Source organism: Rhinolophus sinicus, linkage group LG10, assembly GCF_036562045.2.
Source record: "Rhinolophus sinicus isolate RSC01 linkage group LG10, ASM3656204v1, whole genome shotgun sequence".
NCBI classification, from domain to species: domain Eukaryota; kingdom Metazoa; phylum Chordata; class Mammalia; order Chiroptera; family Rhinolophidae; genus Rhinolophus; species Rhinolophus sinicus.
In genome coordinates, this window is record NC_133759.1 from 18,802,850 (window position 1) to 18,820,516 (window position 17,667).

General features: G+C 39.6%; 1 protein-coding gene across 1 annotated transcript in view; it reads left to right on the forward strand.

The window, feature by feature from the left end:
- The first annotated feature begins 3,281 nt into the window (after positions 1-3,281).
- The window catches only part of GADL1 (glutamate decarboxylase like 1), a 157,763-nt gene continuing 143,377 nt past the window's right edge, over positions 3,282-17,667 (forward strand). The window contains exon 1 of the mRNA XM_019745229.2: positions 3,282-3,502. Coding sequence (XP_019600788.2) covers positions 3,466-3,502 — 37 coding nt within the window. The 5' untranslated portion in view covers positions 3,282-3,465. The remainder of the gene's footprint in view (positions 3,503-17,667) is intronic.

Consider the following 17,667-nt stretch of genomic DNA (forward strand, 5'->3'; position numbering starts at 1 on the left):
CGATCTTTACCTTTCCGCGGACCAGTTATGAGCACTTCCCAGACTGGTACTGGCCTGCAGATCACACTCCAAGAAGTAACATTCCAGAGGTCGAGCCACCACCTGTCTAGTCAAACCCCAAGTGTGAGCCAATGGTGGGATTTCCAGAAAATTTAGCGTATTATCCAGGGATCCTAATAGAAAGTGGAAACCACACTGTTTACAACATAGATGTTGATTTATTTAAATGACATAAGTAACCGTGATGCAAGTCCTCTCGTAGACAAATGTGAATGCCTAGGTATGTCTCTAAAAGGAGGAGAAGAAGGAATACAGATCCCATCACGGTACCTCACTGACACACAGCACCCTTTGTCCTTCTTGGCTAACAGTATTTTAATCAATTTAGCAGGTTTTTCCAAATTAATAATTAGTTTCTCACTACTTATCAATAGTGCTTGTTAAAAATATAGATTTCAGGTTCCCACAGAGACCTGGGAATTGGAGAGCAGGTACTAGGAATCTATACTTTTAGTAAGTGCCCTAGGTGAGTCTAATGATTGGAGCGTTCTGGAAAACAGTAAGGGAAGGGATACCCTGTTAGACATCCTTCTACCTTGTTAGACATTCTTCTACCATTTCCAAATGTAGTCACAACATGAGTCCCATTGATGCTTCCATTTAACAACTCTATTCAGTGCCTGATACTCTGTGTTGTGGCTTCTGCACTGGAAGAGGCAGATGGGCCCCTGGTCACACACAGCTTTTACACACTCCCCATTTACTGTCTCCTGTCTGTCTCTCCTCTCAGTTCTTACTGTCCCTGCCCTGGTGGCAGCACTTGCCATCTCTCACCTGAATTATTATGACTGGTCTCCTTGGGTCTGTGGCCAACCCTGCCTCCGGCTATCTTCCATATGCTACTGCCTCTCTCCTGTCCCCAGATTAAAACCCTTCACTGGGTCTTCATTGCCAGCAGGAGAAAGTCTAAGCTTCTAAACATGGTTTATAGGTCTTTCAGGACTTGGGGCCTGCTCCCTTCTTTACCCTTATCTCGGGATACCCCCAGCTCCCACTTTAGCCCTTCCAAGAAACACTGACCCAATTATTGGTGCTGGTTCAGATGCCAACACTTGGCCCATGTTGTTCCGTCTGCGTTGGAAAACTAATATGCTCCCTCATGTCCTCAACCCATTAATACGATCAGCTTGTATTCATTTTTCAAATACTTATGCTCTCCCAAGTCCCACTTTTCTGAAAAGTTTTGGTGAAAAGCTCGTACTACAGATTGTGGAAAGTGTCTTTGCTAATCAGTACCATCCAGTGTAGAAACTGGACACAAGTTTTGTGATTCCTACATTCCAATCATGGGTCTGAAACTCCTCCCTCTGTGTTTGTGGACAGGTAACTTAAGCTGAGCCTCTATTTGTCCATGTGTAAAAAGGGGACAAAAATTCTGCTACAGGTTATAGGAGGGAATGTCTGAAAAGCATTTGGCCTAGTTCATAATATGTGTTTAAAAATGATAGCAACTACCATTAGTGAGAATTGTCAGTTCTAGTTGGAAACATTTTTTAATCCTTCTAATAGAATTAGCCATCCCCTCAGCTGTGGCTCCTCAGTGCCCCATATCTTTCACGGAACGTAAAATATCTAAGACAGGTTAGTGGCTCTAAGCCTGTTTCTCTCAACTACACTAAAGTATTCAGAGGGCAAGATTTTTCTTTAATTCCCTGGTGACTGGCACAGGGGAAGTGCCCAGTAATTGAAGAATAAAAGCAAGAAAGAATATAATACAATGCCTTTGTTTAGGAATAAATATGGAAGTTGAGATAAGCCACTAAGAGATGAGTTCATAGAACAGTTTCTGGTTTCCAATCTAAGAAATTTTGAATGGCATATTCCCTGGTTGGGGCTGGCAGGGGAGGGCGCAGGAGGGTTCCTTGCCCAGGTCTATAAATTGACATTTCTGTAATGCACTGTGTCCCAGCTGGTCCTGGTTGGTCTCACACAGAGAGATATATAATTTAGCGGCAGCTGACACTCGTCATTGTTCTGTGCTGGAGTAGAGAGGGTTCACTTATTATAATGCTAAAAAAAAAAAAAAAAAAAAAAAAGTGAAAAACTTGCCAGAGCGTATACTTTCAGTATTTTTAAATAGAGTTACCAAAGGTTAACTCCTGAAGTTCGTATTTATGCTTTCTTCACTAGATCTCAGTCCTTTGTTTGATGAAACTGGATACAAAAGAGTAGACGGGGAGGGGGATCTCAGAAACTTCATAAAATTTGTCTGCCGGGTCTTAATTTTAGTATTTTAAGTAACTTCAGTTGTACGTATATTAGGAATAATCAATTCTCATTTGCAAGAAAGGGTCTGCACTATCTTCACTGATAGCAGGACTTTAATTATGCTAGCCAGAGGAAATAATTCACCTGCTACAGAATGACACTAGGCTCTGTGCAAAAGTAAACGAGGATTTTTTTCTTCCAACCTGTTGAAGGATCTGGATTACAAATGAAGTTTCCTAATGCAGTTGTCATAAATGTGCTTTGAAGTGGCATTCACTGATTGCTCCTATCATATCAACAGCCTCGGTTAAAAGCTCCTAAGGGAATTTAACTTTAAACATAAAGCTTGTTGGAGGAATGACAAAAAGCAGCACTCGCTGATTAAATTTAAATTTACAATAGGAACACAGCTAACACCCACCTTCCCCGGGCTTGCTGGAAGAAGCACAGCATTGAGAAAATTTTACTCTCAAATCCAAACAAGTATTTCTCCTTTCAACCTCACCACCTCCTTTTGCTCATGACCACCTTGCAATAAGGTGCCTGCCCCTTTCCTTTCTCCAAACTTGAAATTATGCGGAGGCAAAGTCTGAAATCTGATCGGGAGAAGGTATTTGCTCTTAGAACTCTTAAATGTCAAGGCGGTGTTGAATGGATAGGTAGGAGCCTCGTTCACCTCAGATGCCCTAAAATAAGTTCCGTGAGCTGGTGGCCCGCAGCAGGCGTCATATTTAGCTTAGGGCTTCTCAGGCCAGATCAGACCCTGCGAGGTGGTTACCCCAAAAAGCTGGATGCTGGGAAAATCAGGGCCAAAGGCTCACTCACCTGCCTTGCCTCTAGGAGGGCTGCTGGGGCACTCCCTGACTATCGCTACCCAGGTAAATTACCCATGGTAATTACCTTCCCATCGACAGCAGAGGGACCCTGGCCCTCGGTCACGTCTGTGGCACGCAGTCAGTCACATACCAAGTATTAATACCTCTTCAGGAGGCTGGCAATGGAGCCTCAGATGGCAACGTGAAAGGAGCACCTAGAGCGCGGACAGGTCCCTCCCTTTCCCGTGGCGGGTGCTCAGTGGCTGCCGGGTGCACCTGCTGGTGGGTCCCCAGGGGGGTGGCGCTGCCCCAGCAACCGCAGCTGCTGCCTAGACTGCAGGAGCCCAGAACCAGCGGTGCAGCCCGGAGTTTGGGAGCAGAGATGAGCAGCGACCCGGATCGCGAGTACCCGGTGGACGGTAACGAGTAGCCTGGCGCGGCTGCGTTTTTTAGTCTTTAACCGCCCCCACGCGGGTTTTAATCTTCCTGGTGCTGGTTGGCCCGGGAGGACGAGGAGGAGGGTTATTTCCCTGAAAGGCGGCCAGGGTGGGTAGGCAGCCTCCCTCTTCAGGGATTTTTGCACCGCTTCCTGCCTCTTTTAGGGCCACTTTTAGAATTAAACACGTTAACTTATATAAAGAGCAGAGAACCGCACTTGGAGCATAATGCACATATGCAGGTTTGTTAAATAAAATACTGCTTGGTGCAGTGTTTCAGCTGTTTGGTGCGCTGCTGCGGGTGTCCCCAGACACCATGGAAGGACCTTCCCTGAAACCAAGATGACTTGCTTGTACTTTGGGACATGCGCAACCTCACCCGCTCCTTCCCACCTCCAACCTTTACAAACTGGCCTTAAAAGAGGCTGCCTTGATCTTACAGAGTGAATGGTGCTGTAACGTACTTCGGGTTCGGGGCCAGGATGTTAGTTGCTTAAAGAAGGCATCGTGGCAGCAGCATTCCCCAAACTGACTTCATAATTCAGATATTATTTCATCCTACTCTAAGACCATGGCCACCAGCTTTTGTGAGGGAAGGGTCTCAGAGAGCTTTGAACGTGTGATGAAATACGCTGAACCCCTTCCCCATCCAAATCTCCCTATACATATACGTTTGGATGTCTGCTGAAGGGTTTCAAGCTGGACTCCTTCGATGCCTCCTGTGTACCCCTGGTTAAGAACTCATGCTTTGAAAGGTGATTGTTACAGCTGGTCAAGCATTTTCACGAAGTAGTTAGTTGTTGATCTTTTAGGAGGAGCGCTCCTCCAGGAATACGTCCTCTTGGCATCAATAACCCTTTCCGACCATACTGAACACGGCTTAATGAAGCTGACTTAAGTTGAAACTCTCTGGGGGCTTGGGTGCCACAGGTGTGTCAGGTGCACTGGCTCAGCGTCCCTGCAGATCGGTCATTTCCAGAGCAGGGAATTTGCATGGGAGTTGGCAAGGCAAGAACTATTGTGCTGCGAGAAATATTTCTTTCATTCCTTTTGTCGTCCCAGGGAATGTTCCCACTATAACTGCCCTGGATATTTTCCAAAAATACATATTTTTTTAAAGTTGCATTGCTGTTGTTTTCATTATATGGCATAAAAAACTGGCACTTTTAATTAAACTACTGGAGCTTATTGTAAAACTATTACTTTAGTGTTCCTAGGGTCAGCAGATACTGTAATTTAAGACATCTGACTATTTGAGAACTATAATCTAGATTGTTGATTTAAAAAGTTCCTCATAATACGTCAGGCTTCTTTATTTGAGGCAATGATGGGCAGGATAATTGTATTTAACTACCTTAGCCCTGCACTGTTTTGTTTGCTTTACAAAACAATGTAATAGTTAGACATTTATCGTTTATCTCCCTCACACAGTGATGACCCCCCTGCCCCCATCCACTACCCCTCAGACATCGCATACAGCCATTACATTTCCACTGTCTCTATTCCTATTGCTGTACTCTGCTTCCTGTAACCATACACACACACACACATATGTGTGTGTGTATATATATATAAAATTGTAGTTGGCATTCATTATTGTTCAGCTTCAGCTTCAGGTGTACAGAGCAGTGATCAGGCATCTATATCATCCCTGAGGTGGTCTCCCTAATGGGACACGTGTCCATTGGATACCCTACAAAATCTTTACAACATTCTTGATAACATTCCCAAAATTGACTTTCGTATTCCCGTGGCAATCTTGTGGTTACCGATTATGCTTTCTAATCCCCTCACCTTCCCTTTTATCCCCACCCTCCCCATCTAGCAACTCAGTTTTTCCTCTATGTCTCTGAGACTGTTTCTGATTAGTTCATTTGTTTATTCTTTTCTTTAGATTCCACATATAAGGGAGATCATATGGTATTTGTCTTTCTCTGTCTGACTTTGTTTTGAATCTTAATTTCTGTTTTAAACTCACATACCCTTTAGAACTCTGATAGAAACTTAAAAAAAAACCAAACAAACAAACAAAAAAAACTTGTTCTTCCTAAATTAAGCATGTGTCATTGTAACCGGGTGTGTCTGTACCTTATGAAGACTTCAATAGTTGCTATATATGAATAGTGGAGTGTGGAATTTAACCTTAAAACTGAATTCCGGAGGGTACCAGAAGGCCTAGGCTACTATTACTCTTGAGCAGGTGATAAGGCAATAACATGTTTTGTTAACACCTAAGTGGGCCACATGTTTGCTATGACATCTTAAAAGAGTATAGGATATATATCTGTCAGACTTCGTAAATTTCCGAGTCTGGATGACAAGATCATGTAAGGTGACACTGATGAGTATGTTCAATGATAGGCCTGTGTTAAACAAATTCTGTTGTAGAATATATGTTACATACTATACATTATGTAATAACATCATAGGGAGTCCCGCTGCAGAGGAGTGCTTATTCTACTCTTCATGCTTTGATATCGTTTATGATCTTGCAATAGTACATCCAAGAGAAGCTTAGTGGAAGTTTGATTCCACTAAAATAAAGAATTCTTTGCCCTCTAATAATATTTCCCCTGTGGTTTGAAATAATAGCACAAACCTTCCACATAATTTACCCTGCAAAGTCATTGTTATTTTATTCACCTTTGATTCTTGTTGAAACACTATTAAAATGGAAGCAAATTTCAAGTCTTAATGGAGTAAGGCCGAAATTTTTTTCTGTTGAAAAACTGACTTTAATATTCTATCATAAGGCTGGTATATATTGTAATAAAATTAAAACCAGATGGCTCCCTTTTAGAAGACAGTGCCATGGGATTCAGGAATAAAATTCAAGAATAAAATTTCTAATTTTTTTGCTTCTTCTTCATCTTTCCATTTTCTTTCTCTCTGTAACCTTTCCACTTTTTATTTACTTCCTTTGATCATCGTTTAAATGAAACCCACTGCAGGCAAAATTCATCACCCAGTGCATCTTCCCTCATTTAGGATAGAATTGCTATCATTTATTGAACACTTACTATTTGTTATGCTGACCTACAAGCACTCTTATCTTACCCTCCCTAATCAGTAATCACTAACAAGTCATTGAGAGGGGAACTAGCAGTTTCTGCTTGTTTTTTTTTGTTTTGTTTTGGTTTTGTTTTTTAGAAAACTGAGGCTCTGAGTGGTGACTGAGCACTGAGCATTGGACCCAGGTGCTGTAACTCCAGAGCCCCCCACTCTAACACCTAACTCCTGGCTCATGCTGTCTCTTGCCGAGCCATATTGGTGAATGTCCACAGGGACCTGTAGCAGCATCTGTCGCCTGCCTTGGCAGGGGCCACAGGAAGAACACTGGAGAGGACCCTGGAATGTGGCTCTAAGCAGCATTCTTTCCTCTTCCTTTTGGGTGGGAAAGATGGGGGGAAAGACTGTCATTACTTAAAGGTCCATAGCAATGGCAGGCCTCAGGCTCACACTGCCCTTTCTCAGGGTAAGAACCTGTGCTTTGCCCTGTGGCAGGAACCCTCTGGTTGCTAGGAATGAAAGGCAGCTTGGCCTTTCTGAGGGAAAAGGGCAGCGTGTCCTGTCGGACATGCTAACAGCCCTTCTCTAGGAGCAGATCCCAGAGGTCGTGGTTCTCTAAGGCCAAGGCAGATGGGTCCCTTTTAGAAGACAGTGCCATGGGATCAGGCAGACAGGAACACCATGACCCATAGCTGTTCTTGTGACCAACTGTGGGAACAGAGAAGGAGAAGAATGCATAGGAAATACTCTGGCTTATGCCTGTTCCGACTGTGTATCTCTAGACACGTCATGTATACTCTGAGTCTCAGTTTCCTCATCTGTAAAGTAGGGATAAAAACATCCACTGTTTAGGATTATTGTAAGGATTAGGAATAATATACAGCATAATAATACACTGCCTGGCAGGTAGTAGGATCCCCGTAAATAAAATCACTATATTCCGAAAATTGGTTGTAGAGGTTAGTGAGATCATTGGAATACCTAATTTGTAAGTGTTTTCTAATTGTTTTGTACTTAAGGTGCTTTCACGTGTCTACTGTTGAATATCCTTTCTTTGTTTGCAGAATTAGCTCCAGAACAAGACGTTTTTTGTTTTGTTTTTAAACCACCATTCTTTAGGAATAGATGTGTGAATGAGTAACCTTTAACCTTACACATTTATCTACTTCACAGAAATTGTAATGCTTCTACACCATCCCCGGGGGCATTTTCTCATTTCTCATTACTTCCGTTTTCTGACAGAGAAGTGGGATCCCTGGCCTCGTTTTCCAGGATCTGCCAGCAGCACTACCTTTCCCTTCCATGTGGGGAAACCCTTTTCAGTCTTGAAGGAAATCTCTACCTCATTTTTGAGATTTTCACTCACAGACACTCTGATCATCTCATCAAGTGTCCCTGATACCCCATCCCCTCCCTGTTATCCAGACCTGCTGTACTTCTCTAGAAGTCCTAATCTCTTGATTTGCGGATGATACCCCTATGCCATCCCACTGTGGTAGAATGGATATGGAAAGGGGAAAATACCTGAAAGACAATATCTTAAAGATAGAACCCCTCCCATTAAATTTGCTCCTGACACTCATGGATTGTGGCACTGTCCCTTTCTCTCCCCTTCCTACATTCTCTTCACCTTGAGCTTCTGATGATTCCTGAGACTGAAACTCCATGGTGATTGGTTGGTACTGTTTTGTGTTCACTCAAATTATTTTCGTATTATGAGGAATTGATTACATAGAACACATAGCTCTGATTTTGTATGCTTGAAACCACCACCCAAATGCAGAAATATATTTTTTCCATCATCCTAGGGACACATGTCCTGTGTGCTCATTCCGATTATAGCCCCTTCCTTCCCCTATAAGTAACCATTCCTCTGATTTTGATTGCAATTACTTTCATGCACTTTTTATAGTTTAACCATCCAAGTATGCATTCCTAGACATATTTAGTCTTACCTGTTTGAAAAAATGTGATGTGTATTTTAATTCATAGATTTACCCTCTTGTCTTTCTTTTCCCCCCATTCTTATAATTTATCTGTTGAAGAATCTGAGCCATCTGACCTATGGAATTCATCACAAACTGAAGTTTGCTGCTTTCATGCTCATGGTTGAATATTTTTTTGAGGACTGCCTTCTTTTGAACTCCAGTTTATAGCACCTTAGCCTTTCCTCCTTCTCGGTCTTCTTGTCTAAACTACATTTCTTAGTCTAGTCCTTAAATTCTAGAAAAAGCATGAAATCATTTAATCTATTAGGCTTTTTATTATTAGACAGTAAAGCATTTTATTGAGCTTCTTGTATTCAGCGCCTTAATTTCTGCATTAACTTCATTAAGCATTGTAATGAGTTGGTTAAAAATTGATGCTCTCATTTGCCAATTAGTTCAAATATTGGTAATTTGGGAGCATTATAGGACAATGTTGCAAATTTTTAATATTTCAGCCTTTTTGGAACTAGTATCAGAATTTTTCATATTTTGTTGTATTTTATTTTTGATATCTTAATTTAATTTTCAAGCAAGTATTTCTTCTCTTTACCATTAGTAATAGTAAAATGTTGAAGTACATTAAATGTTTAGAAATATGGTTTATTTGAAAAATATAAATTCTGGGTTACTTAAATTATAGTAGATTGCAGAATAGTTTGTACAGTAAGATCCCATTTTGTTGAAAAACAATAATTCATTTATACATATGAACTAGAACTGAAAGTATATATACTTTGGGATTAAAAGTAGTGTATGATTGGATAGATAATAGAATTTTTCCTTAGGTTCTTCTTCCTGTTTGTATTTTCTGTAGTGAGTCTGCATTGCTTTGATAGAAAAAAAAGAAGAAAATTAATTTGGTGGAGAAGAGGGTTGGGTATGGGCTTTGGTTTGGCTTCAATGTTTTTCTCATTCATTTTAGGCCAGGCTTCCCAACTGTATTTATATGGTTTGCTTTTTATCATCTTACATAGGCATGAATGCCATTTCTATTATTCAAACAAATTCTTACATTGGAATCTAAATGTGTTCTTATTATCCCACTATTGCTGAATACTCAGGTTATTTCAACATCTTTTGTCACAAACAAGATAGAGGAAAAAATAATTGACTAAAAATTTATTAAAAGTATAGAAGCAAAAATAAAATGGGGAGAACGCTATAATTCTAGAAAAGGATTAACAATGTCTTAAAGCATGATTAGAGTTGAAAATTAGCCCAGGAGTGCATGAATGACCAATCCTTGGTAATCCAATGACTGGAAATATTTATTTTTTAACAAATGGTCATCTTGACCAGTTTTCACTTGGTCAAATTGCTGTTGGACACACAGCAGGCTGCTGTCAGAGCAGTGAGGAGAAAGAAAAAGGGTTGAGCTTCGCTCCTGATAGACTAAAGCTCAGTTTCTGACTGTAAAAGCCTTGAGGCCCCTTTCTGAGTATCAGTTCATTCCCTGGTACAATGGAGGTGATAAGAAATAACACTGCTAACCTCATGGGGTTTTATGAGATCATATGTAAAGTACCTGGCACATTGAAGATAAATATTTCCTACCTTCCTTCCTAGATAAATATTTATCACATTGAATTATATGGGTAAATATGTATGACATTCTATGGGGAATACAGTTTAAAATAAGATTTGGTTTAAATAAATCCTCCAAACCAATTAACAGGTGTATTGTAATATAAGGAAAGGAGACCATGGACTTCTATCAGTCCTAATAGAGTAACTGAAAAGGGGACAATAATTTTTAAGATTCTTCCTGCTGAAAACTCAAACCACACAAATGGAGAATAGAATGGAAAAATACAGTGTGGGATATAGATAGATTTTTTTTTTTTTTGCTGCTGCTGCTGCTGATTAAATTATGATGGTTGAGCTCAACTTCTCTCTCAGTCTGTGCAGGCACGGAGCCTATCTCTGGTGGATTTAGGGAACTAAAGTTGGTCCTGCTTCTGTTACCATCACTGCTTTAAGGACCATCCATTCAATAGGCACTGCAAACTTACACATAGGATGAATCACAGCAAAATCCCCACCCCCGTGTGGTTTTTCAGCTGACACTCATTTTATGAAAAATGCATCACAAAATTGTCATGCAAAGGAATTATCACAGTAGGCATTCCGTTGCCCTAGCTGAGCTTTGTTCCAAGTACCCAGATGTGGCTTAAATGCTTTACTTAAAATTGGCTTGTCTGTGATTTTTGTGTCTGGGGGTCTTCAAGTTGGCGATGGGTCCCAACAAGTGTTGGACCTCAGATTGAAAAGAAAACCATGGAATGTATTTTTGCTGTACCCTTCCTGGTCCTTATTGGTGGTGAATGGTAAAATTTTACAGACTAAGATATGGAAGCATTTGGAATTGGGTGAGCAAATTGGATATTTAGAGTTGAAGGGATACTAGATGTCTATTCCACAGATGACTGTTTCACTGCTATTCTTTTCAAAAGCCAAACACTTAAAATTTGTATTAAGAAACTTTTAAGATTTATAATAGCATTAAAAAGAATACTTACACATAAACTTAACCAAGGAGGTAAGAGACTTGTACACTGAAAACTACAAATATTACTGAAAGAAATTTTAAAAAGACACAGATAAATGGAAAGACATCCCATGTTCATGGATTGAAAAACTATATTGTCAAAACATCTGTACTACCCAAGGTGAGCTACAGATTCAGCACAATGCCTATCAAAATTCCAAGAGCATTTTCTACAGAGGTAGAAAAATTTATCCTAAAATTCATATGGAATCTCAAGAGACCCCCAAATAGCCAAAACAATTTTGAAAAAGAACAAAGTTAGAGTACTCACACTTTCTTATTTCAAAACATATTGCAAAGCTACATTAACCAAAACAGTATGGTACTGATATTAAGAGAGATAAACAGATCAATAGAATAAGTTAGAGAGCCAGGAGATAAACCCACATGTATGTGGCCAAATGATCTCCAACAAGGGTGACAAGGCCACTCAATGGGAAAATGATAATCTCTTTAACAAATGGTATTGAGAAAACTGGATATTCACATGCAAATGAATGAAGTTCCACCCTTATTTTACATGCTATACAGAAATTAACTCAAAATGACTTAAAGATCTAAACTTAAGAACCCAAACTATAAAATTCCTAGAAGAAAACATAAGGGAAATCTTTATGACATTTTATTTGGCAGTGGTTTCTTGGATATAACACAAAAAGCACAGGCAACAAAAGCAAAAATAGACAAATGAGAATATATCAAACTTAAAAACCTTTTGTTCATCAAAGGGCACAACCAGCAGAGTGAAAAGGCAACCTATGAAATGGGAGAAAATATTTGCAAATCGTATATCTGATAAGGAGTTAATATCCAGAATATATTAAGAACGTTTACAACTCAACTACAAAAAAAAAATCAAATAACTCAGTTAAAAATGCCCAAAAAACTTGAACAGACATTTCTTCAAAGATGATACACAAATGGCCAACAAGGGTCTGAACAAATGCTCAACATCACTAATCATCAGACAAATGCAAATCACAACCACAATGAGCTATCACCTTATATCCATTAATATGGCTACTATTTAAAAAACAAAACAAACAACAAATAACCTCATAAAATAACAGGTATTGAGGATGATGTAGAGAAGTTGGAACACTTTTACACTGTTGGTGGGATTCTGAAATGATGCAACAGCTATGAGAAACGTATTGAGTTCCCACTAAATAAATAAATAAATGAATGAATGAATGAATAAATAAATAAATAAAACTACCACATAGTCCAGTAATCCCACTTCTGGATAAATATCCAGAAGAATTGAAAACAGGGTCTCAAGTTCATACCAGCGTTATTCATGAGAGCCAAGAGTTGGAGGCAACCCAGTGTCCATCAATAGATGAATGGATAAACAAAATGTGGCATATACACACATTGGAATATTATTCAGCCTTAAAAAAAAACAACAACAAATAAAACAATCCCATTACATGCTACAACATAGATGTACCTGGAGGACATTATCTAGTGAAATAAGTCAGTCACAGAAAGACAAATATTGTATGATTCCACTCAGATGAGGTAGCTAGAGTAGTCAAATTTATAGAAACAGAAGTAGAATGGTGGTTACCAGGATCTGGGGGAATAAAGGGAGGAGGGTACATATTTAATGAGTACAGAGTTTCAGTTTTGCAAGATGAAAAGATTCTGTAGATCTGTTTCACAACAATGTGAATATATGTAACATAGTGAAGTATAAACTTAAACATGGTTAATATGGTAAATTTTATGTTACCTGTTTTTTTTTCCACAATAAAAAAGAAAACCTAATGTAAAAACTAATGAGCAGATAAACAAAAAAAAACCTTTTAAGGATAGGAAAATGTATAAAATAATTTAAAAACTTACTTGCCTCCCTGAACGAGGTTACTCTTTTTTTGTGTATCTTGGCATTGCCATTGGGAGCACTGAATAACATTGTAACATTTCTCAAGAGATGCCGTGGGCCCAGCTGTTTGTTTGTCTCTTTACTGACTGATGTCAACTTGCTGTTCTTGAATTCTTGCATCTCCTTCTGTACTGTCGCCGTGTCCCTCATCACGGTCCCCCATGAGTGCCAGCTATATTTTGTTTGCTCTCATAAATCCTAGTAGCATCATTCATCATCACTTGTCACATTTCCTCCAATTTATTGCTTTTAACAAACTCAGTTATTGTCTCATCTTCTTGGGTTTTTATCTCACAAAAATTGGAATGATGTAAAGTAGATTACCTCTGAATGAAGTGTGAACAGGTCTATATGAGTTTATAAGTACCTGTTATATTGACATTGTTCTATTTATTTATCTATTTTGCATTCATCTGTAGTCTTGTGTGTGTTCTGGATATTGTGTGTGGCCAGACAGCAAGCTTCTATATATAGTTTATGTGAATGAAACTCTATTTTTATATAAACATATACATGATTAACTCCAGTTCATGCTCATGATTTGAAGACACCAATAACATTTTATTGCTCAAGAGACACACATGTAAACAGTTAGCAGGTAAGACGCAGTTTAAAGGAAAAGCATAGCTTTCTCCTCATTGAACTGCTCTGAGAGTATGACTGGTCTCTAACCTTTATGGAGAGGACAATGCTTGCACATTCTCTCCTTGTTCTATTTCAACTGCTCCCATCGGCAGCACCACTAAGACACCCGCAGTACAGCTGACAGGATGCTGAGCAACTATACTTCCCTTATTTTTAACACTGCACATGACTTTTTAAGAGCTCTAGTGAAGTACGATTTACATATCATAAAATCCACCTGCTTGAATGTGCAGATCAATTTTTTTGTAAATCTACAGAATTGTGTATCCCTCACCACAATCCAATTTTAGAGCCGTTCCATGCACATTATACTAAAAAAAAAAAAAAATATTACTGTGCTTCTCTGCTCTTTCTGAGCACCTACTCTTCTTTGCCAGGAGCTATATGCCTGAGAGAGATTGTGATCTTTTCAGGTAGAAGGCAAAGAGAAAGATGATTCCTGTTTAGATTCCAGTGGTCAAAATAAGAGCTTTATAGCAAAACGGTAGTTTTACAAGCCAGGCTATTACCTGTGAGACAGAGCTTTTTAAATTTTTTTCTTTCCACTTTAATACAATCTACTAGGTATAGAAGACAAAATCATGGAGTTTTATCCATAGTACAGAGAAGATACCTTTATGCACCTTTTGAGGTTATCCATGAAGTGAGTGTCAAAAAAAGGAAAAAAAATAATGTAGGAAAAGTTAATGAAAAATCTCCACTTAGGACATGAGGTGATAATGAGGAGAGAAAAAGATGGAAGTGAGAGAAGTAAGTGCTGAAAGACATGGTCTTGATTTCTCATTATTTGGGATCAGAGTCCAGGTGCAGGGAGGGGCAGCATGTGATTTATATGGTAGTTTTATGGAAACACTGAAAGCAACAACAGAGATGTCTACCAACTTCTCTTGGAGGAGGCCACTCTTCCAAGCAAAAATGGTGGCTCACTGAAGCTGGATGGAGAGGGAAAGGCAAAATTCAGCTCTTCACGGACACTGATTCAAGGACCCTACCATTCTTCCTCCATCTTAAAGTTGGGTAACACGTGCTTTTGTCCCTGTGTGCCTAGAAGCCATCACAGAGAGTATTTGTGTGTGTGTGTGGATGGGGTGGCAGGAGGGAGAGTGGAAATCTGAGAGATCAAACATTTTACACAGTAAAACTGAGCATTGCCCAGAGGAACTGTCTATTGTGTTTTTAAGTAGGTTGGACTAAATAAAGTAAATGTTGTTACCTCTTTCCAGCAATGGGGACTCATGGGGAAGACAAGATTAATTAGGGACCAAAATAAAGATACTGTATTTTCTCACCATATCTGAGTGTCATAAAGATAATGATGCCACAAATAGCCTTAAAACAAATGGAACTGGTTGCTTCAGCCACTGCCATTGACACTGGCACTGTCTTTGGGGAGTGTAGGTGTCAAAGATAAATAAGGGCAAAGCTGGGTCTCAGGTCTGCTGATGACGTGTCCCATGGGTAGTGAGGCTAAGTAGGTACGTTCTCCATTTTTTAAAGAGGGGAAAGCAATGGGGCTCAAATGTCAGTCAGTCATATGGTGATTGGAAGCTGAAGTGTTCCTTTATTCAGTCCTGCCCAATAGTACAGAGAGGCTTGTGGGATGAAGCAGCTTTGCTGTGCCTGAAGTAGACTTGATGGGCCTAATGACCACTTGCTCATCTTCTCCACCATTTCCTGCCCTGAGCCAGCACCATGCTTCAGGTCCTGAAGCATTGTGGGAATTCACAGGTCCGCAGAGCATTGATGAGGACCGCTTTTAGCAATGCTGGAATGTGATTCATGTTCATTACATGAATCAGAATTTAATCGAAAAAAGGGCTTTAGCTGTGGAATCATTGACAGAGTGGGAAGTCATCTCAGAGGGCATCGTTTAACTGAGAGCATCATTGAACCAGAGAGGTTAAATACTACCTGCAGCCACAGAGTGAAGTAGGGTTGGAGTCTGGCTAGGATGCCCCCACCCCAAATTCCTCAGAGCTCTGTCTGTGTATGTAGTCAGAGCAAGTAATTAAAAGGAAGAAACCAACTCTGCAAAAGACTGAGTAAATCAAAGTTGTGTTTGATATTTGTTTGCACCAGCATCTGAGATGTCTTGGTGTAGGGCTTACGAATTTCAGCATTCAGGAGCTTCTCAATGGGAAATACTGCAGAGCAATTATCTAGATTATTTGATGTCAGCAAGCCATCATTAAATATTAAAATCTGTTTTGGTGATTTAGCTGCAGCATTGACAAATCTTAAATTTCCACGCTCCAATTTTTGCCTATTAAATATATTGCTAAGTTTCCCTTTGTTTGAGTTTCTTAGCTGAGAAGTCTATTCCCAATTCAGCACTCTGGATGCTGTGTTGTTTGATCTCCTAATACTTTGTATCGACTTACAAAATCAATAGATACTTAGTTGGTATTTTATGACATATCTTATCTGTTCTTTCAGATGCTACGTGGGCCAAAAAAATACATTCAAGGAACATATTTCCTTCATATGTATTTTCATCACGGTATATTCTGTTATGCCATCAGCTCAGTTTTATTTCAGTACCTAATTTGTATGAAGCAATGATAGAAGAGAAAGAAAATCTATGAAAAATTCAATTTTCTAATATTCATCTGTGGCCTTTATTTTTCACGTTGATGGCACAACAAAAGAGAATTTTAGAAAGTAATTGTGGAACATACATATGATGACAGTTTTGCCCAGAACTATTCAATACAATATGTCAGCTTAGCAGTTAATTGTTCTTTTATTGTTTCACGTGTGTTAGTCCAGTCTCCCTGGTGAAAGAGCTGCACGGTTTAGTGGAAAGAGAAACGATGTCGCATCAATCACAGTTTGAATTTCAGCTCTGCTATTTACCATACCAGCTACGTGAGCGCCATCAAGCTCACTAACCTCTCTGATCTCCATTTCCATATTTGTAGAATTGGGTATGATTCTTGTGTCATGAGGTTTTATGATGATTTGTGCAAAAGTAAGTAACGTAAATACCTAGTACAATGTCTGTCTGGTTTATAGACGTTCAACAAATGGTAGTCATTGGTTTCAATTTGAGTTTTCCAGAAGCAGACCCTGAGTCAAGGATTTGGGTATAAGCACTATGGTAGATCGTCCCAGGGAGACCAGTAGAGAATGCATTATAAAGCATGGTGGATATCATTGTGGATAACTAAAGTATAATTTTGTTGGGTAATTCAGGACGTTAGTGAAGAATACACACCTCAGAGTTATAAAGGACAAGAGTGCTGCATGTTTATACATTAATTTCTATAATTTATTGGTTGAGGGCGGCTGAGGTATGGAGATTAATTTGTCAGAGCTTCAGGCTTGTCATGTAAGTAGGCAGAGGAGGTTTGGCCAAAATAGAAAGGTCAGAGGCAAAGGTGAAGGTGCTCGCACTTAGAAATCAGGTAGCTTGCACCTGGGTGAGATACCCGAAGAACCACCAGACCCCATTTTTGTTACCTATTAGTACCTTTCGTTATTGAAGAACTTTTGCTTTCCCTGCTTCCTATCCTGTGGTACGCTGACGCCACCTCACACCAGCTCATGAGAGTGTTAAATATTCAGAAATATTGTAAGCCAATTTTTAAACTTGATACTTTGAAATTAGTCTGATGGGAGTCTTTGTACCATAGAAATAAGCAAATGCTATCAGGGTCTTTTTCCCACTGCTCCTGTCCTTTATCTCCCAGAAGATGGGGAATAGGAGTTACATTCACAGGACCAGTAATCAGATAGACCTAAGTTCAGATCTAAGCTCTGACACCTTTTAACTGTAGCCATGGGAAAGTGACCTGACATCTCTGAGCCACACTGTGCTCCTCTATACAACAGGGATGCATATATCTACATATCTGTGGTAAAGGTTAAGCACACTAACATATTTTATGTAAGGAACGCTATGGAATAAGGAATTTATTATAGGAATTAAACCTGCTGCACAATCGTGGGAGGAGCTGAGGAAGGAATATTCCATAAGGGGGAACTGGAAATCAGAGAAAAGTCACCCACCAGCCCTCCTGAAGCACTGGCAAGAATGGACAAGTCAGAGCTTATAGGACAATCT